This window comes from Boleophthalmus pectinirostris, unplaced genomic scaffold (assembly GCF_026225935.1).
Source record: "Boleophthalmus pectinirostris isolate CB_2022bp ecotype Guang Dong unplaced genomic scaffold, ASM2622593v1 HiC_scaffold_20, whole genome shotgun sequence".
NCBI classification, from domain to species: Eukaryota; Metazoa; Chordata; class Actinopteri; order Gobiiformes; family Gobiidae; genus Boleophthalmus; species Boleophthalmus pectinirostris.
The window spans coordinates 8,864,690-8,886,956 of record NW_026571153.1 but is presented as its reverse complement, the minus strand read 5'-3'; the positions used below and the strand labels follow the sequence as shown (position 1 = coordinate 8,886,956).

At 38.8% G+C, this 22,267-nt stretch overlaps 1 protein-coding gene and 1 pseudogene across 1 annotated transcript; both read left to right on the top strand.

The window, feature by feature from the left end:
• Positions 1-9,513: 9,513 nt before the first annotated feature.
• On the top strand, positions 9,514-11,216 carry LOC129409790 (mitotic spindle assembly checkpoint protein MAD2A-like). The gene is made up of 3 exons (XM_055156520.1): positions 9,514-9,646; positions 9,727-9,802; positions 10,868-11,216. The coding sequence occupies exons 1-3, from the start codon at positions 9,638-9,640 to the stop codon at positions 11,038-11,040; spliced, it is 258 nt and encodes an 85-aa protein (XP_055012495.1). The 5' UTR covers positions 9,514-9,637; the 3' UTR covers positions 11,041-11,216.
• A 4,008-nt stretch (positions 11,217-15,224) lies between these two features.
• Positions 15,225-17,441, top strand: LOC129409754 (tripartite motif-containing protein 16-like; annotated as a pseudogene).
• The last annotated feature ends 4,826 nt before the right edge of the window (positions 17,442-22,267 follow it).

Genomic DNA, 22,267 nt, shown 5'->3' with positions numbered 1-22,267 from the left:
CTGTTGAGCCCAAGTCTCCATGAACAGACTTTTGTTTGTCCAGTCCCGTCTTTACTTAACCAGATTAAAAATATTATTGACAGAGAAATGATTTTTATATGAGAAATGTATTATTTAGTTCTGGTTTAGTCCTGGTTTAGTTCTGGTTTAGTCCTGGTTTAGTCCTGGTTTAGTTCTGGTTTAGACATGGTTTAAATATGGTTTAGTTGGGGTTTAGTCCTGGTTTAGTCCTGATTTTAGTTCTGGTTTAGTCCTGGTATAGTTCTGGTTTAGACATGGTTTAGTTCTGGTTTAGTCCTGGTTTAAGTCCTGGTTTAAGTCCTGGTTTCGCCCAAAATGTGAAAACATTAAAATACCACCATGTAATCCATTTATTTCAACAAAGTCACTGTAATCCAATTACCTCTCCTTGAAACAGTAACTGTAACTGAATACAGTGTAATCCGTTACTCCCCAACACTGCAGTTAGTTAATGATTGACTGATAATAAGACTTAGTGTGAAGCATTTTCAGAAACAACAAGGATCTACAGGAATTATAGAACAGTAGAACAGGCTTCATTGCGCCATTACATAATCACTTGTGATAAATAATAAACACTCATGCTTCATTTTGTTCCAGCAGCTTCTAACTCGCCGCTCTAGACCAATAACATGAACTAACTCCAAACGAGCGTGTTAATTAAATGAGGCTAATGAAAACAAAGTCACTCGATATATATCGGCCCGGGAAGGACAGGTCCCGGGCGGAAATAAAAGTGCACGGAGGGACAGTGTGGAGCATGTGCGGTGGTTTAGCTCATCCATCTGCGGGTGTAGGTGCGCTCTGTCTGCGTGAGGAGCCCCGCACAGCCCCGCACAGCCCCGCACAGCCCCGCACAGCCCCGCACAGCCCCGCACAGAGCCAGAGAGAGAGACTACTGCTTATGTGTGAAGAGAGAGAGAGAGAGAGAGAGAGAGAGAGAGAGAGAGAGAGAGAGAGAGAGAGAGAGACTGAGCGTGAGAGAGAGGAGTGAGAGAGAGTGACACAGAAGGAAGGCGCGTGCGTGTGCCCGCGCGTGCCCGTGCATAGTGTGAAACAGGGAGTGCGCGTGGATCCGGGGACCGCGTCATCTGCTCTGTCCTGGACCACCGGACCACTGCCATACGAGCTCCGTCCGGCCGGACAGAGGCTGCAGTGTGCACCCGGACAGAGGGGCACTGTGCTCGGTGAGGAGTCTACATCAGCCCGCAGAGGAGTCTGGGAGCGGGCTGCGCGCTGGAGGAGGACACCGCGCGAGTGACACGGGGGAGCAGCTGTTCACCACAGGAGCGAGTGGCGGGAAAGAAAACATGGCTTCTTCTCCGGTCCCTGTCACCCCGGCGTCGATGGAAGGAGGGACCCCTTCCCCCGCGAATGACGAGCCCTCCACCCCGCGACAGGTAGGTCCGGTCCCGCGAGCGCGTCACACGTGTCCTACAAGGTCCCGCTGACGGTCAACATCTGCCTCAGTCATGCTGCATCATGAACGAACTCCATGTGACCAGACGTGACACCAACATCATAGTACGCTGTATTTTCTTAAAGACAGGCTTATATGTGTCATTTTAATGCTGCCTGACTCAGCGGAACGTAGTCTGCCCTTCGGCGTTTAACTCACACAAAATCTAAAATCTTATCTCCAAATAAAAACACTTTTAAACTAGACGCACCAATTACGCACCAGTGGAAAATGCGACCCAAACCTGCAGGGCAAAAGACTAAATAAATCACACGACAGTAAAATTGTTATGCAAACCACGCCGAAGTCACCAGAAACATTGAATCGTGTATTTGAAGGAGTTAAATTCCTCTTCCAGACGTGCACGTGCTGTGGTGCATAAGTTATAATGAAGGATCTGTTTTCTTGCAATGCAGATTGGTTCACATCATGTGTTGGGTAACGCATGTATGTCAGGGGTGGGCGTGTCTCCACAACATGGGATTTCTCTCATATTGTGCAGCTATTGTAGTAGTCCTAGTAGTCTATATAGGATAAGCCATTATTATTATTATTATTATTTATTAGTTGTGATCATGGATGTTGTCTCTCTGATATTAATAATCTGAATAATAAAAATGGTGTTTTTAAGTAATTTTGAGCATGATATAAACATCATTATTCGGTCAGATCCACAGATGAGTGCTTGTAGGAGATATTTGCCTATTTTGTTGATTCTAAAATGAGTTTATTTTTGTTTGTCATTTTGTTTACTAATTTAGTTTGGTTAATTTGCATAAGATGTTTTTGCTGTGTTAATATTATGTTGGTTAATGTTAGTCTAAGTTGGTACTATTTACGTTTATGCACCTTTTCTGTTTTTTGGTTTAATCTGGGTCACCTCGGGGATAAAGGAGTTTGGTTTTTTACCAGTTGACAGGGAGGGAGCAAGATTAGGCCGTAAACATGTATCTTTGTTGTTTGCAGTGTTGTGAAGGTGACTTTTAAAACATATTCCCCTACAGATTACAAATTACATACTTCAAAATGTAATTTGTAACATAATCCATCAAGGTACTTAAAATGAGTAATGTAATCTGAATAATTTGGATTACTTAAAACTACACGAATCTACCAACCACATCCTGAAAATTCTTGTTTGTTCTCTTCAAATTGTCTATTGAGCCCAAGTCTCCATGAACAGGTAACTGTTTGCTGTAGAGAAGCAAAGACGAGGAAATCTTAACATAATAAGTTTCGTCTATTTAAAGACAATAAAAAGACCAGACTTTCCTGAACCAGATTAAAAATATTATTGATAGAAGAATGATTTCTCTATGAGATCACCTTAAATTATGTCTATTATACTGTTAGGTGTCATAATGTTTAGACCTGGTTTTAGTCCTGGTTTAGTCCTGTTTTTTAAGTCCTTGTTTAGTCCTGTTTTAGTCCTGGTTTTCCTGGTTTCAGTCCTGGTTTACTCCTGAGTCCTAGTTTAGTCCTGTTTTAGTTAGTAGTGGTTTAGTCCTGGTTTAGTCCTGGTTTAGTCCTGGTTTAGTCCTTTAGTTAAGTCCTGGTTAGTTAGTTTTTAGTCCTGGTTTAGTCCTGGTTTTAGTCCTGATTTAGTTAGTCCTGGTTTAGTCCTGGTTTAGTCCTGTTTTAGTCCTAGTTTTAGTTTAGTCCTGAGTCCTGGTTTTAGTCCTTTTAGTCCTGAGTTTAGTTAGTCCTGGTTTAGTCCTGGTTTAGTCCTGAGTTTTAGGTTTTAGTCCTAGTTTCTAGTTTAGTTTAGTCCTAGGTTTAGTCCTGATTTTTAGTCCTGGTTCAGTCCTTGGTTTAGTCCTTTTTAGTCCTTTTAGTCCTGGTTTTAGTCCTGGTCCTAGTTTAGTCAGTAGTCTGGTTTTTTTAGTCCTTCCCTGGTTTAGTTGTTTAGTCCTGTTTTTAGTCCTGGTTTTAGTCCTGTTTCCTAGTTTTAGTCCTGGTTTTAGTCCTGGTTTTAGTCCTAGTTTTTTTTAGTCCTGTTTAGTTTTTAGTCCTGTTTTAGTCTGGTTTTAGTTTTTAGTCCTGGTTTTAGTCCTGGTTTAGTCCTGTTTAGTTAGTCCTGGTTGTTTAGTTTAGTCCTGGTTTAGTAGTTTAGTCCTGTTTTAGTTTTAGTTCCTTTAGTCCTGTTTAGTTCAGTAGTCCTGGTTTAGTCCTGGTTTAGTCCTGGTTTTAGTCCTGGTTTTAGTTTTGTTTTAGTCCTGAGTTTAGTCCTGGTTCAGTCCTGGTTTTAGTCCTGTTTTTTTAGTCCTTAGTTTAGTTTAGTCCTGGTAGTTTAGTCCTAGTTTTCCTGGTTTTAGTAGTTGGTTTAGTTTTAGTCCTGTTTTAGTCCTGGTTTAGTCCTTTTTAGTCTTTAGTTGTTAGTTTTTAGTCCTGTTTTAGTCCTGTTTTAGTTTTGTCCTGTTAGTTTAGTCCTAGTCCTGTTTTAGTCCTGGTTTTAGTTCTATTTAGTTCTGGTTTAGTAGTCCTGGTTTAGTCCTGGTTTAGTCCTGTTAGTTTAGTCCTAGTTTAGTCCTGGTTTTTAGTCCTGGTTTAGTCCTGGTTTAGTCCTGGTTTAGTCCTGGTTTTAGTCCTGGTAGTTTTAGTCTAGTCCTGGTTCCTGGTTTAGTCCTGGTTTTAGTCCTGGTTTTAGTCCTAGTTTAGTCCTAGTTTAGTCCTTAGTTTTTTTAGTCCTGTTGTTTTTCAGTCCTGATTTTGGTTTAGTGTTTAGTCCTGTTTTTTAGTTCTAGTTGTTTAGTCAGTCCTGAGTCCTGCCTGGTTTTTAGTTCCTGGTTTAGTCCTGTTTGTAGTCCTGGTTTAGTCCAAAATTGTTTTAGTCCCTTTTAGTCCCAGTCAAGTACCACGGTGCCTGAGTGTGATAGTTGAGTTATGTTTAGTTTTTAGTGGTTTGCCTGTTACCGCTTTTGTCCTTTTAAGTTTTCTTTGACCTGTTTAGTCACTACAGTTGCTCAGTCGTGTGTTCCCTGTCAAAAAACTGTTCCACAAAATTGAATGTTTGTTTTTTAACACGTTTCCTGAAAGTTGTTGAATCGGTTGGTCTCTGATTTTATAAAAAAATTCCCCCAAAGAGTGTGACTTGTAGTCCAGTGCGATTTTTGACCCTTTTTGAGCCGATTTTTCGCTCGTGCGACTGTTTTGGGGATCGAGCCGAGTTTTGGCTTCATCGTGTGTCGTGCTTCGTGTAGTTTACATGGGGTAAAGAGAACCGATTAATGACTCACGACCAGCTCCCGATCGACATTCATAGGTCGCAAGAAAATCAAACTTGTCTGAAATCCAGTCGCCTCTCGTGAGGATTTCGCTCTGTTGAAGTTGTTCCACGAACCGATTTGCCAGAATCTGGCAGACTGCGCATGCGCGGACGCAGAAGTGGCTCAGCATTGTGTCTCCGCACATCTGTGGTTTTCTAATTCCGTGGTTTTCTTCTTCGTGGTTTTCTACTTCCGGAACAACAACTTTGACAACTCCGGTCGTTATGTGAACGTACAGTGTGAGCAGGCAAGTCGCATCCGAGCATCGGTTCGTTCAGTGTGAGAACATGATTCGTGAGCTGTGAACTGTTAAACCCTGTGATTTGGTCGTACAGTTTAAGCTGGGGCTGAGTGACACGACCGAAAATATCGCACAGTGTACACCCGGCGTTATATATGTTTTTTTTCTTCTTTATTATAATTTTTTTGGCTGTTGCGACTTATACTTCGGAGTGATTTACAGTCCAAAAAATACGGTAAAACTTTTGACAAACCTAATACTACATGTATGTGTTCAGTTTCTTTGTTGAAAATTTTGTGAACATTGGAAAAATATTATACAGTTCTGTTTTATAGTTTTATAGTTTCAACCTTTAAATCTAGTAAGAAATCATCATATTATTTCACGTTTTGGGACTGCCGCAGCTATAACTTACAATGACATTAGAGAACTCGCTGTTCTCTAAATGAAAATCCTCCCTGTTATGTGGAATAGGTACAATTCAAATAGACCAGCTGGACAAAAGTTTGGCTCACAACTCTTGTATCTTCTCTTGTGTAATTTTTCCAAACTCTACTTACTTTTAACATCCAGAGACACTTCATTGGGTTCATGGTTAATGGTATTGCTGTATGGATAAAGGAAGTTGTGGTTTTGCTTACAGTATACAGGCTCTCAAATCTGAAGTACTGTCAACTGGAATATCAGAAAAGCATATACCGGTACTCTATTTTTCAATGCACTTGTCTTATTATTATTCAGATAGCATCAGTCTGAACAAATCAACAGTAATATTCAAGAATCAGCTCCCTTCTTGGTTCCGGTGTGGGCGCGGATGCTTCCGAGGTGATTTGTCTGGTGCCGGTTCTGATCTGTCTGTGCAATTATTCTTCAGCACTGATGCACGTTGGGATGGGAGCACATTTTTTATACTAGTTTTGGTATTGGTGGTCACCCAGGTATCAACCAACAATGTTACAGATGTCTAATATAAGGGTGTGCAATTAATCAAAGCTTGATAAAGTTTATTTTGGGATATTTTGGTTTATTTATATGCATAAGTGTATTTATTTAATTTTTTAAATATAGAGATTGTAGAACAGCTAGATATATAGTTTATTTTTGATACATTTATGTTTTTCTATGCCTTATTTCATGTTCAAAGTACATTTTATTAATTTTATGTTTTATACATCGCAAAACTGTCTAAGGTACAGATTTGTAGCCTATGTTTATTTTTTATTTGAAAGTTTCGCCTAAATTATCAATAACAAAGTGAGGTTTTTTGAGAGATATGCTGAATAAGTGCATCGTGTGACTAAAAAATAATCGTTTGAACAATCGTGATTTCAATATTGACCAAAAATAATTGTGACAATGACTTTTTCAGTCAGTCCATACTAATTTATTTATATTTTGTGGCAGTGTTCGTTAGTATTGTTAGTTTGTTGTTGTTGTTGTATCCCTCAGTCATCCAGGTAAATTGAATTTCTTCTCTTGCCACAAGTTGTCTTTTTTTTTTTTTTTTTTAAAAAGGTGCACCAATGTGTAACTTTCCCAGTGGAGGGTTCGTCGCCTGCTTGTCTCCATGGTGATATTGCCTAAAATGTTGCACAGTTATTTATCTCTACAGAGACAGCAGGTGACACCACTGGACCAAGTTACATCTCAGATCTGTGGAGAGGGGAGCACTCAGACAGTAAGAATGCAAGTTTTCAGGTCAATAAAACCACATGCTATTGATTAGGGATGTAACAATAACCAAAATATCGTGATATCGTATCGTCAAAAGTCTCAGAATAATATCATGGGCTGTCACAAAATATATCGAATTACAAGTCTCTTTGCTTAACTTCATTGTTATGGTGCGGCATCAGCTAAAAAAGCTGAGGGAACTACATAAACCATGATCCTTTGCTTCATTTCAGCACAGACAGCATGAAGAAATGATGTTGTAAGCACTTTTAAATCTTAGTTTAGTTTGGATTAAGACTTGCCAAGGCATATTTAAAAGGAAAAAGTGGCATATTCACAATTTTGTTAGCACTCCACAAAATATCGCAATAAATATCGTGTTGTGAAAATGTCGTATGGAGGGATTTGGATATCGTAACATTCCGACTTCTGAGTAAATGCAGGATGGATACTGGACAAAACAATAACATCTTCATGGGCCGTTCACGAGAAAAGTTACACAGTGCACCTTTAAAAGAACGTTTGTGTACGTTGAAGAATGACTCAAAAGCATTTCAGTTGCTCGTAATTGGCCTATAGTGAAGTGCTTATGGCTAAATATTAAACCACAATTCATTTTGTCCGACATTTAGCCTTGAGGCAGATTAAATTGCTAATCTAATTTTTGCGTTGGATATTCTCATAGGGTTTGAGTGGCCGAATGCCTGGGAAAGAGCCAAGCTATTTTAGAGGATGAAATAAAATGAAGCTCTTTAGTCATATTATGGTGATTACTTCAGCGTTGATGCAGATTGAAAAAGAGAGTTTTGGATTTGTACATTTGTAAAAAGAGTTTTGAATTTGCTGTTATGACAGAAATGTGGCTCATATTCTTGACCCCAAAAGCTTTTTCATTACAGCGATACTATACTGAAGAGAAGAGGTGCCAAGACTCCCCTCTCCCCAGACAGTTCCCTTCTCTCCTCCAAGAAATCACAATACAGGATTTTGGAGTATTTCTGAGAGATTGTTTTACCTTGGCTTAGAGGGTACAATGCCAAAAATACTACAAATGATACTATACAAACATGCCAACGGGTCTAAAATATTACCAGTCAGCAAAAAAATAAGTAGGATTTTTGGCTTTGTGTCATTCCAAATTTGTGTTGAATATCACACTAGAACCCACTGAATTTACTTTATGTATTAAAGCAACGGTCCCCAACCTTTTTTGGACTGGTTTTAGCCAATCGATCAGCGAAGAGTCATATATTCTGTGTTGGCAACGATTCTCGAGATCAAGGATTTAAAGCCGGAACAAAGAGAATGTTTGGTGAATTTTATCAAGGGGAAAGACGTTATTGTCCTTCTTCCTACGGGATTTGGGAAAAGCTTAATAAATCAGTTTGCCCCGTTAACAGCTTATTACATATGTCACGACCAAATAGCAGCGATTGATTAAATAAAAAAGTACCCTTCTACCGTAGAGCGAACTAATTCTAATGCTGCGAAGTCAGTCACAAAGTGAAACCAGCTGATACCATACATACCTCGATACATAGGCCCCTATACGATACATATCTCGATACAGTGCACTTTCAGTTCAATATGATATATTTCAAGGCAATTCGATACAGTTCAGTAAAAAATAATGGCTAAATCATGGCTGCGATATTAAAAGTCTTTGTTATATGAAATGATATCGCACCCCCTCCTCCAACCCCCCATTCTCCGACGTTAAAATATTTCCAGCGGCACTGAAAACTCTCTCCGATCATGCGCGTGGTGTGCAGATGCACATGTACGTGCAGATATAGTGTGTCGTGGGAGAAGTAACATTTGGCTTTGGAACAAGTGTCACTACATCTCTCCAGCTCTCACTGTGGCAGCTTGGGTCAGAGTCCTGCACCAGGTCGGGTACCTGCGGACTTAAGAGAGCGAGCCCCCCTAGTATGAGCACGCGGAGCAGGTGTCCGCACAGCGCCATCGGATGACAGCTGCGTTTACCTTCATGCAGCGTGGAGCTCTATGCCGGTCCTTTCGCCTGCGGTCACCAGTCTTTGCAGGTGCACCTTAGTCCTGGGTTAGTCCTGGGTTATAACGGGTCCGGGCGGTTGCGGGTCTCTAAAAATGGACCCGTGCAGAACTCTGGGTCGGGTCATGTTGGTCACGTGCGGCCACGGTGGGCTTCGTAGTACCGCGGTGATTCATTTTTGCGGTTATTGCGACAGCCCTAAGTTACATGCACATCTTTAATCATCATAACGATACTCTTGGCGATATATCAATACAGCAGTTCCCGATATCGATACCGTATCATTACATTAAACCATACAATATATCAGTATTTCAATATTTTTGCACACCCCTACACTGAAAAAATGGTCTGAGAGGGGTTGCTCAAATTGCAAAAACAAATTTGACAACAATAACATCACTTTTTTACGTTTCTCTGTCCAGCATGTTTAAATCTTACAAACATCGCTTGATTGTGGCCGATGTTAGACCTGCATGTTTTAATCAGGTTGAGGAAACATGACTTTATTATAATTTCTGGTGAGGCTCCTCCCTCTGGAATTCTCCTCCCCAAAACGTTTTGGAGGGAAAATGTAGCAGGACACAGGACAGTTCCAGGAGCAGAGGACACACAGTGTGGAGCAGGAGGATTATGAGAGCTGATCTGGAGGTGAGACTTTTAAAAGATTTTATATGCTTCTCCGGCCTAGAATGTTGTCATTGTGAAAACATGTTTCTGATGTTTTATTTGAAATTAGAGTTAATGTAATGACTGTTTCCATGAAACAAATTGTATTTGACTGTCCATCTACAAGAGTTTGACAGTTGTACTCAGATTTTAATGTGTTGTTTCCAGAGTCGTCTACAAACACAGAGTGACGTCCAGAGCTCTGCTGGAGCTGTGGGGAAGTTCATGAATGTTATAGTTGATGTTTCAGAAAAAAGGAAGATGTTTGAGAACCAACAAAACACAGACCACAGATGAACAAAGTAAGTAAACCAACTAAAATGATTTTAAACAAATTTTTCAAAATGAACTTCCTTTTGAAACAGTTGTCGTCTTTCTACAGGGTGATGTGACACTAGGAGACTTTATACCAGATGCCCTCCCTGTTACTGCGTTTAGAGGAAGAAAAGCAGCACATGGTGAGTTTTGTTTCTGCAGATACAGTTCTAATGTTCTTGTTCTTCTGTTCTGGTCCATTATTGTAGTAATAATTGCTATAAGTGTATTTAAACATGTACAACAGAGTAGATCATCAGAATGTGATCATCATGTGTTATTCTGTGTCCACAGGCAGAGACCAGAGCTTCTTCACTGGAATAAATCTTCACACTGTCCAGCTCCAAACTGTGTGTCTCTGTCCCTGTGCTCTTTGTGTTTGATTCTGTTTAAGACAAAACAGAACTGTGGAAATCTAACTAACGACTGTTTTTGTATTATTTTACAGAATTAGATCAATTAAATTATACATACTTATACATTTCACAATAAGGTAACATAAGATAAATCTGCATATTCAGCATGATTTGATAAAATTTCATCAACGTGAAAAAGTGACATTCATGTTCTGAGAAAAATATGTGTAAAGGGGATCAAAATAAGTTTCAAAGCCTAAACATAATTTTATTGCATGCAACCGCTTTCCATAACTTTTTTACACCAATCCAGCAACCTTTTTTTTTTCAGTGTACATGTAAAAAAAACAAAAAAAAAAAACAGATTCAGAACCAAGCATAGTCTTGACAAAGATATAAAAGAATCAGGCAAAAAGTACAATAATGGCATTTATAAAACACTTCAAATCCAGTGCAATGTGTAAGTATGAAAAAGGAAACCAAGTTGTTGTGCATAATAGTGAAGATTTCTGTTTGCAGTTGATTAATAATTGTGCCTGAACTGAAATATACTGATGTGAAATGTTTTAAAGTGACTATCTGTGTTGATGTTTTGTCTGGAAAAGGGAAAAAGCGACAGAAAACATAAGACGAATTTTCTTTCTGCTCCTTTTCATTTCATTTCTTGTGATACTCTTAATGTCTTTTTCTACTTTATGAACGGAATAAATACACAAATAATAATAAAAAGAACATCATATTTGTGTATTTCTTCTCTCCAAGGCTAAAAGATCAGTCACTTTGGTTAGATCTGTGTTTGTTTGGTTGGAAATGTCCCTTACCTGTCGTTTCTGTCGTTCGTGTGTCCTTCAGGCGCCTTTGACCTGCTGGTTTACACCGACAAAGATCTCGTGGTCCCCGAGAAGTGGGAGGAGTCCGGCCCTCAGATCATCTCCCAGTCGGAGGAGGTGCGTCTGCGCTCCTTCACCACGTCCATCCACAAGGTCAACAGCATGGTGGCCTACAAGCGCTCAGACTCTCTGTGATCCTGGGATCCAGAGCCGAGTCTTTGTGCCTCTTCCCCCTCTGCGCTCTCGTGTAAATATTCTGCTCTCTCCACGACTACTGTTTTGTTTGGTCTCCGTCAGCCTGTTTTAGAGAATAGTTTTTTGTATGTTCAACTTTTTAAAAAGACCAAAAAATAAAGGACTACTATCTAAAACATGGAGCTGTCATTCACACGTTTTGCCACTAGATGTCAGTGCAGCACATCTCTTCTCTACTGTTCTACTGTTTATTTCTGGGTTTGTTTATTGTTTACATGTCCAGAGAAAATCAGATAACTGTAATAATCAGATAACCCGACCTTTAATCTGATTGTGGTGTGTGTTTTACGAGCACAGAGGAAATTTATTATCAAAAACACCGGTGACACGTGTTATTTTAAGACTCATTTGTATTTACAAGTACGATTCATTTTAAAATAACTCTATCTTTCACATTTTCAAATTTTTGTCTTGTAACTTAAATTTTTTTGGGGCATATTTTTCGATAGACAAAACCTGAAGAAATTTGAATACTCTCATCAGATGTAAATGTTATTGATGGATAGATAAGGCCTCAGTGTGTGTCACATTTCAATACATGTGTCGACACTGTTGGTGCATGGTTAAAAAAACGAGTGTGAACAATCAGTGAAAAGGGGTAAATGAAACACTGAGCTTAATTCTTTCATGAAAGGTAAAAGGTAACACAGCACAGTAGGCTGCGTTGTGATTGAACATTGCCTAATCCTTGTACATTTTACAACGGAGCTGGAGGACAGGTCAAAATTCTATGGTGGAATTTGCTGTTTAACTGTCAGAATGCAGATTTGTTGACCTGGACTCTGAGCCATAAGATTAATAGGACAAATTTGAAGAGTTTGAGTCCCTAACAAATAAAGATCAAGTTCAACATTTGTGGATCATCAGTTTGGATTTGTTTTCAGAATCATCCAAAAGGCAAAACAGTAGAGTTGTGTCCCTGCTCTCAGTCTGAAGTTACCATATAATTATATTCTGGATTGTGAATGAGCAACTGGTCAAGATGGTAATGTAAATATAAATCCTGATGCTGTGATCCCAAACAAATGAAAACCATATTTTACAATAAACTATAAATTATACACTGAATGTGACGTTTTATTTGTGACATTTGGTAACTCCAGAAATCAGATAATGATCAGATTTGTTTATGCACATAGTCACTGGCTGTGGTTACATGCACACTCATAATCAGATTATTATTAGATTTCTTCAGTTATAAGATTATTAAAATGTCATGTCAACATCTAATTTCTTCCTCTGGCAGCCTCCAGCAGGGGGCGGCAGTGCTCCGACCTGCCCACCAACCTCATGCCACAAATCATCGATTAAACTCTTTAAAGAAGCTTGATGTTTGCCAGTGGTGTAAGTGCCTATTATAATCACTAATATGGTTTAATTCAGTGAGTAAACAGCAGTAGATTTGCATTTAAGAGACGTCTTTCCACACATTCTTAGGGGAAGGTGAACGCTGTAGAGTTAAGATTTTTTTCGGCGTTCCATAAATCATCAATCAAATTTGATAATTGAAGCTTGTGTAAAGTCATTGTTAAAATATATGGAAATAATCACATATATCTCACTAGAAAAAGTTTAATTTAGTTTTTAAATCAGCCATAAAATAGTAATTTAGATACAAATTTTGAGAAAAGGCGGCCATTTTGATCTCTAAAGTTGCCAGAAAATTGAAAGTCACGTGAGTTCTATAGAAATAAATGGCACAACTGTGACAATGTCAAAAGTTAAAAGGCCAAATTGTGAAATACATAAATTTTTTCAGGTGGATCCAATGTTTCTATTCTACAGTTTTCCGTGAGGATGGGTTGGGTTTTGTATAAAACTCTCATCCAGTTTATGACGGTATAAAAAATCCAAACTCTTTGGCCTGTGAATCCAGTTTGGTTCAGGTTTTACAAGTGATAGAATCATTTTTGATATTCTTTTAGTCAATATTAATGACAAAAGTTTATGATGTGTGTTTAACAAACTAATGGGCCTATAGGAAGCACAGTCTGTTTTGTAGACAGTGGTTATAATTCTGAAGTTCCATGTGGTTGCCCAGTTAAGGACATAGTTGAAGACTTTATATAAAAGTGGATCAATTTCTTGGTTAAAATCTTTATAAAACTAATTTGTAAAGCCATTGTCGCCTGGTGACCAGTGTTGGGAAGGTGACTTTTAAAATGTATTCCCCTACAAATTACAGATTACATACACCAAAATGTAGTTTGTAACATAATCCACTAAATCACTAAAAGTGAGTAATGTAATCTGAATACTTTGGATTACTTGATTTTCTGTAGAGAAACAAAGACGAGGAAATCTTCACATAAGATGTTTTGTCTGTTAAAAGAAAATAAAAAAGCCCAAACTTTACTGAACCAAATTAAAAATATTATTGATAGAAGACGAGGAGACACGTCCACACAGCAGGATTTAGTCCTGTTAAATCCTGCTTTAGTCCTGGTTTAGACCTGGTTTAGTCCTGGTTTAGACCTGGTTTAGATCTAGTTTTAGACCTGGTTTAGACCTGGTTTAGACCTGGTTTTAGACCTGGTTTAGACCTGGTTTAGACCTGGTTTTAGACCTGGTTTAGTCCTGGTTTAGACCCAGGTTTAGACCTGGTTTAGACCTGGTTTAGATCTTTTAGTTTAGTCCTGGTTTAGACCTGGTTTTAGACCTGGTTTAGACCTGGTTTAGACCTGGTTTAGTCCTGGTTTAGACCTGGTTTAGATCTAGTTTAGACCTGTTTTAGACCTGGTTTAGACTGTTTAGACCTGGTTTAGACCTGGTTTAGACCTGTTTAGACCTGGTTTTAGTCCTGGTTTAGACCTGGTTTAGACCTGGTTTAGACCTGGTTTTAGACCTGGTTTTTAGACCTGGTTTAGATCTAGTTTAGACCTGGTTTTAAACCTAGTTTTAGACCTGGTTTAGTCCTGGTTTAGACCTGGTTTTAGTCCTGGTTTTAGACCTGGTTTTGACCTGGTTAGACCTGGTTTAGATCCTGGTTTAGACCTGGTTTAGACCTGGTTTAGACCTGGTTTTAAACCTGGTTTTAGACCTGGTTTAGACCTGGTTTAGTCCTGGTTCAGACCTGGTTTTAGACCCAGTTTAGACTTGCTTTAGACCTGGTTTTAGACCCGGTTTAGATCTAGTTTAGACCTGGTTTTAAACCCGGTTTTAGACTTGGTTTTAGACCTGGTTTAGACCTGGTTTAGACCTGTTTTAGACCTGGTTTAGATCTAGTTTAGACCTGGTTTTAAACCTGGTTTTAGACCTGGTTTTAGACCTGGTTTAGTCCTGTTTTAGACCTGGTTTTAGACCCGGTTTAGACCTGGTTTAGACCTGGTTTTAGACCTGGTTTTAGACCTGGTTTAGACCTGGTTTAGACCTGGTTTAGTCCTGGTTTAGACCTGGTTTAGACCTGGTTTAGTCCTGGTTTAGACTGGTTTAGACCTGGTTTAGACCTGGTTTAGACCTGGTTTAGACCTGGTTTAGTCCTGGTTTAGACCTGGTTTAGTCCTGGTTTAGACCTTTTAGACCTGGTTTAGACTGGTTTAGACCTGTTTAGACCTGGTTTTAGACCTGGTTTAGTCCTGTGAAAAAGGAAAATACCGGTGTAATCCATTTATTTCAACAAAGTAACTGTAATCCAATTACCACTCACTGAAACAGTAACTGTAACTGAATACAGTTACTCATAATTTGTACTCTGATTACATAACTCCAGTACATGTAATCTGTTACTCCCCAACACTGCTGGTGACATGTTCTTTTTCATCCTGTTAATATGAGCATTTATATCCTGTTCAGAAATTTCCTCTACAAGGTTTTCATTTTGCACTTTAGTTGCTTTGGGAAGTTGTTTTATTCAAGATTATTTGCAGCACACACACCTCCATCATAACTGGATTGTTTTCAAATGGACAGATCTTTTTGTACTTCAAGCTTTAAAATTGTTTTCATTCTTCTTTGAGCTTCTTAATACAGAGGTATTTTTGGAATCACAGCACCATAAGAAAACAACACAGAGACACCAGAGTGGAGAGAAATCTATGACACAGTAGTTGAACTCAGTCACTTCCTCATGCTTAGACGGGTTCAGAGCAGGGGGCGGGGCATGTCTCTTCCTCCTGCACACGACACTCACTTCTGTAAAAGTGAAACTAACACAGTCATTCTGACTGAGTGGAGACATGGCGCAGCGAGCTCTAAACCAGGAAACCATAACTTGTCCCATCTGTTTGGATCTACTGAAGGAGCCAGTGACTCTTCCCTGTGGACACAGCTACTGCAGAGACTGTATCCAAACCAACTGGGACCAAGAGCAAAGGTACAGCTGTCCTCAATGCAGACAGAGCTTTGTCCCCAGGCCTGTCCTGGTCAAGAGCACAGTGTTAGCTAATATAGTGGAGGAGCTGAAGAAGACAGGGCTCACAGCGCCCCCTGCTGACCACTGCTCTGCTGGACCTGGAGATGTGAGTTGTGATGTGTGCACTGGGAGGAAGCTGAAGGCTGTCAGCTCCTGTCTGCAGTGTCTGGTCTCTTACTGTGAGACTCACCTCCAGCCTCATCGTGATGTGGCAGTACTACAGAAACACCAGCTGGTGGCGCCCTCTGACAAACTCCAGGAAAACCTCTGCTCTCAACACAACGAGGTGAAGAAGTTGTTCTGCCGCACAGATCAGCAGATCATCTGTTACCTCTGTTCTGTGGACCAACACAAGGGCCATGACACACTGTCCACTGCAGCAGAAAGGGCCCAGAGACAGACACAGCTGCAGGACAACAAGTCCCTGCTGCTCCAGAGTCTCCAGCACAAAGAGACAGACCTGAAGAAGCTCCAACAGGACGCCCGGGACATCAATGTCTCTGCCCAGAGAGCACTGCAGCAAAGTGAGGACATGTTCTCTCAGATGGTCCTTCTCCTGGAGAAAAGACGCTCTGAAGTGAAGCAGCAGATCCAGTCTGAGCACGAGACCAAACTGAGTCAAGTCCAAGAGCTCCAAGACCAACTGCAGCAGGACATCTGTGATCTGAAGAGGACCATCTCTGAGCTGGACACACTGTCCCTCACTCCGGATCATAACCAGTTTATACTGCACTGTCCTCCACTGTCCACACTCACAAAGGAGACAGAGTCCAGGGTCCAGACCGGACTAAGAGGGGACTTTGAGGACATGATCCGAGCTGTGTCAGTGCTCAAGGACAAACTGCAGCTCACTCTGAGAGAGTTTAAACTGACTGAACCTGAACCACGCACCAGAGAGGACTTCATGAGATATGCACAGGACATTACACTGGACCCAAACACAGCAAACAAACTACTGTCTCTGTCTGATGGAAACAGAAAAGTCACAGTTATGAAACAAGAGCAGAGTTACCCTGATCACCCAGAGAGGTTTGTTCAAAGGTTTCAGGTCATGAGCAGAGAGAGTCTGACAGGCCGCTGTTACTGGGAGGTGGAGTGGAGTGGGGACTGGGGGGTTCATATAGCAGTGTCCTACAGGGACATTAAGAGACAAGGGACCATAGAGGAATGTGTATTTGGGTGCAATGATAAATCCTGGGCCTTATTCTGTCACAATAGCCACTACTCATTTTGGTTCAATAATGTCAAGTCTGAAGGTCTCAGGTCCATTTTCGTCCAGAATCGGGGTTTACCTGGACCACAGTGCAGGGGCTCTGTCCTTTTACAGTGTTAAGGAAGAGAACATGACCCTCCTCCACAAAGTCCACACCACCTTCACTCAACCTCTGTTCGCTGGAGTCTGGATTAGTGGCTCTGGAGGCACTGCCCATTTCATTAAACTCAAATAAAATGTATCTGTCTGTTCTGGTGAAGTTAGAGGATGTAGACAGTGGGAGTGTTTTTAGAGATGAATGTAAAATGTAAAGATTCTGTTTAAGTTGATCTAAATCTAATTCATCTTGTACGTTTAATGATTATTACGACTACAATTACCACTAGCACAATAGTATTATTATTACTAGCTACTATGACTACATGAACTGAGAAACAATATCTACAGTTGTTTTTTGTATTTCTGAGTTTTGATCAAGTTTCTCTGACTTGGTTCAGATGATCAGACTTTTGAAGTCATATTTTCTGTCATAGAAACATAATCAAAACTAAATTGAATAATGTTGGGAGTGTTCAGTGTGTTCAGGGAAAAGGGTGTGGGCCTATAACTTTATAAAAATATATTTTCTTTATATCATTGTTTATGATTTTATGATATTATTTCTTGAGCACATTTCTAAAATCTGTTTAACATCAGTGATTTGTTGTATATGCAGATATATATATGTATTCTTTTTGGTGTGTACAGATAAAAATAAATAAAATACTCAAACTATTATCAGTGTGGAGTCATGATTTAATGAAAACATGACAGGACCAACATTTGTGTTTTTTAAATGTTGTTTTGCTCCATGTTTAGTTTAGTTACATTTCTTTCTTGCACATAGTTTAATGCAAGTTTTTATCACATTTGTTTTAATATTGCATCATTTTTGTCTATCTGAGTCTCATTTTCTACAAGTGAATTTCTCTACTTGTTTATTTCTTGATTCTAGAACAAGAGAACGTCACACCTTCAAATGGGAAAAAGATCTTAACTCACCAAAGAGTGAAACTGAGAAAAATGACTTCAGAGTTTCTGTTTTGTCCAGACAAAAGTATAAAAAGTGGAGCTCCCAAAATCTGACTATTAGTTGCTATAATGAAGAAATATTTGTATGTGTGAAAAATATTGAGCTCAAAATTGACCTTTGACCTTTATTTGTCAGTTCCTGTTCTGTCTTTGTGCAACAGTAAAAGTAAAAGCAAAAGGCAGGAACAGACATGATCATTATTTGTTTGATTTTCACCAGACTTCCATCCATTATAAGACAGTGTTGGGGAGTAACAGATTACATGTACTGGAGTTACGTAATCAGAGTACAAATTATGAGTAACTGTATTCAGTTACAGTTACTGTTTCAGTGAGTGGTAATTGGATTACAGTTACTTTGTTGAAATAAATGGATTACACGGTGGTATTTTCCTGTTTTTACATTTTGGGCTAAACCAGGACTAAAACCAGAACTAAACTTGGACTAAAACCAGGACTAAACCAGGTCTAAACAATATGATACCTAAAAGTAAGGTGCATATAATTGAAGGCAGCACTGGTCTCATATAAAGTTATTTCTCTATCAATAATATTTTTAATACGGTTAAGTAAAAACTGGGCTTTTTATTGTCTTTTAGCAAACAAAACTTTTAATGTTAAGATCCTCGTCTTTGCTACTTTACAGTAAACTAAAGTCTGTTCATGGAGACTTGGGCTCAACAGACAATATGAAGAGAACAAACAAGAATTTTCAGGATGTGGTTGTATCCATGTAGTTTTAAAAAGCATGACAATATTATGTAATCCAAAGTATTCAGATTACGTTACTCACTTTAAGTAATTTAATAGATTACGTTACAAACTACATTTTGGGGTATGTAATCTGTAGTCTGTAGGGGAATACATTTTAAAAGTCACCTTCCCAACACTGTTATAAGAAAAACACTTCACCAAGGTCGAGTCATCATGGAGTTTGTTTGAAATAATGTAGAAGAGCTTTGGATTTCCTGTTTATTGCTGATCAGGATCGTGCGGCAAAACTTAAACAGTTAAACAATCTGACACACAAATGACTTTGCAGTATAGTGTGTACAGTATGAATAAATACACCAAATACTTTCACATTAAAGATCATTTAAGTATAATTGAATACAAAGGTTTATTTATTTAATGTGTTAAGACCCTGTGCCAAGACCGCGACAAAAAGAAGAAACTATAAATACTAAATATTATAAACTATAGTATTTACATGCGTAAGAGTGAGATAAGATTAAATTTAAGATTAAACTTTATTTGCAGTTATGCTGGTGGGTGAAAAAAAGCTTTATTTGTCTACAATATTTAACTACAATAACCATGATCCTTTGCTCCATTATTCAATTTAAATTTCTGTGGTGTTGAAATGAAATGCCACTGAGCTAAAACCCTGGACATCTGCTGTATGTCTTATGACGCCACGAGTTTAAAGGTGCACTCTGTCACTTTTCTCCATGGAGACAAGCATGTTTTAGACCAGCTGAGATGTTTTTGCTTACAGCAGTTTTGAATCTTCCACAGCATGGCAGGATTGTCACTGAAAAATTGCAAGATGAGTGGTTTTAATGCCAAAAAAAAGATCCAAAAAATATACTGGTACATGTGTATTGTGAGTGGGCTCGCCTCTCCACAGATCTGTCCTGTAAACTTTCTAGTCAATTTAATGCCCAGCCATGGAACATTCAAAGCGCAACATTAACCATAGAGACAAGCAGGTGTTGGAAACTTTACACTACAAATTTGATTCATCTTTCAACTTTATTATTGTCCCAGAGGAAAATTGTGCAGCAGCGTCAGACAGTCGACACACAATATAATTCAATAATTCAATAATAAACTAAACCACAGCTTAAGCTCAACAATACAGACAAACAATCCCTTAAAATAGGCAAAAAGAACAGGAGATGTAACCACATTTCACCACGACTGATCCAAAATATAAGAGCATTCATCCTGGTTATGGCTTCAGAAATAAAGGAAGTCTGAGCTCTCTGTTCCCAGTTCTGATCCGGGGCATTTTCAGACGCCGCCCAGAAGGAAAGAGGTTAAACTCCTCAAAGAGCGAGTGCTCAGGCCTCTCCTTTATTTGTTGGTTCTTGCAAATCACCCTTCTGTTGTAGATGTGCAGCTGTAACACTACAATTTCACCTGCCACTTTGACCAACCGAGTCAGACGATTTCTCCTAGACACAGAGTGGACACCGAACCAACAGACAAAACAAAATACAAGAATAGATTTAATAAAACTCTGATAAAAAAGGGTCATAAGAACATTACTGACATTAAAAGAAACAGTCTTTGCTGCACTTTCTTGCAGACGGCATCAGTGTTCGATTCAAAGCATAGAAGACTGTCAATAATTGTCCCTAGATATTTATAATCACAAACTCAACTTCTTTTCCCTGAATTACAAAATGCGTCCACTAGGGGGCACTAGTCTTTGTCACAGTGGAGTGTTTTAAGTCTCGTCTTAAAACACACTTTTATTCTCTGGCTTTTAACACGGTGTAAGTTGTGTGGTCCTCTGTGTCTTTTATTTTACTTTATTTATTTATTGCTATTTTATGATTGTTATGGTTTTGCTTTTATTTAGATTGAACAGGTTTTATTGTTTTAGGACTGGTATGACCAAATTTGAACAATTTACCTTTTTGTTGTCTTCATTTTATGATCTCTGCAGCACTTTGGAAACTGCTTTGTTGGTAAAATGTGCTGTAGATAGTGGATTTGGATTTAATAGACAAATAAAAGTGTTCATCTTGTTTTCAGATTTATTATCTACTTACAAGTTCTGAAACGGCTTAATTCTAGTCTAGAGGTCATTTATTTTGAGATAACTTGTCGAGTAAAATGATCTTGCTGCACAGACAGATAATTTCACTACTTTTAAATAATTTTCTGATACATTTAAGTGTTTATATCTTAAATTTTGGCTAAGCTTTTTTTTTTTTTGCAGAGTACCAGAAATGATTTGTTCAACTTAAAGTGTTGAAAATGCAGGATATTTTTGACTTAAGTTTCCTCAAAGTCATGTATAAAACAAAGTGCAGTGTGTTATCTGTCTATATTCAAAGACTGTTTGAGACGAGAACAAACCACTACAATTTAAAAGGAACCTACACTGAAAAAATGGTCCGAGAGGAGTTGCTCAAATTGCAAAAACAAATTTGACAACAATAACATCACTTTTTTACGTTTCTCTGTCCAGCATGTTTAAATGTTACAAACATCGCTTGATTGTGGCCGATGTTAGACCTGCATGTTTGAATCAGGTTGAGGAAACATGACTTTATTATAATCTCTGGTGAGGCTCCTCCCTCTGGAATTCTCCTCCCCAAAACTTTTGGAGGGAAAATGTAGCAGGACACAGGACAGTTCCAGGAGCAGAGGACACACAGTGTGGAGCAGGAGGATTATGAAGCTGATCTGGAGGTGAGACTTTTAAAAGATTTTATATGCTTCTCCGGCCTAGAATGTCGTCATTGTGAAAACATGTTTCTGATGTTTTATTTGAAATTAGAGTTAATGTAATGACTGTTTCCATGAAACAAATTGTATTTGACTGTCCATCTACAAGAGTTTGACAGTTGTACTCAGATTTTAATGTGTTGCTTCCAGAGTCGTCTACAAACACAGAGTGACGTCCAGAGCTCTGCTGGAGCTGTGGGGAAGTTCATGAATGTTATAGTTGATGTTTCAGAAAAAAGGAAGATGTTTGAGAACCAACAAAACACAGACCACAGATGAACAAAGTAAGTAAACCAACTAAAATTATTTTAAACAAATTTTTCAAAATGAACTTCCTTTTGAAACAGTTGTCGTCTTTCTGGCATGTGTGTTGTGTAAAACAACACAAACAACAAAAAATAGGATTCTAAAGTCAATAATGCAAAGAAACTTTTTTGGGGGTATTTATGCACAAGTGAAATTTTACACCTCACTCATGTAATGTCGATGGAGCCCAAAGGAAGAAAAGACCAAAGAAAATGGAACCAAAAGGAGAAACCCACATCTTTTTAAAACCTGATCATTTGGAATAATCTTAATACACAGGATATTTTTGTAATCCCTTTTTGAGGGAAATGGTCTAATTATGGGCCAGGTTAAATGTTTGTACCATCATTTCCACAGGTTGCATTTGGTCTTTGACCCTTATGTGTTTTTGGTTTGTGTCTCGACTGGTCTAAATATGGGCCAGATTTAAACAGGCTGGTAAAACATGTTATGGTTGGGTGAAAGTGAAATGACTTATTGTTAACTAACCCTTCAACAGTTTCATTTTAGTTAAAAAGGTCTGAAAACTGACTTGAGCTTTGGGTTGTGTGTCTATTTTATATTTGGTTTGGTCTGAACTGGTCTAAACTGAAAGTCTAGTCATCGTCTCCTAATCCAACTCTTCCACAGGTTTGCATGGGGTCTGTTCATTTTAACCAGTTTGAAATACACTGACATTTCTGTTTAAACATTGTATTAAGTTTACAGGGTTAAAGGTTAAATCTCATATTAATATTTCCATTGTGTGTGTTGTAAAATTG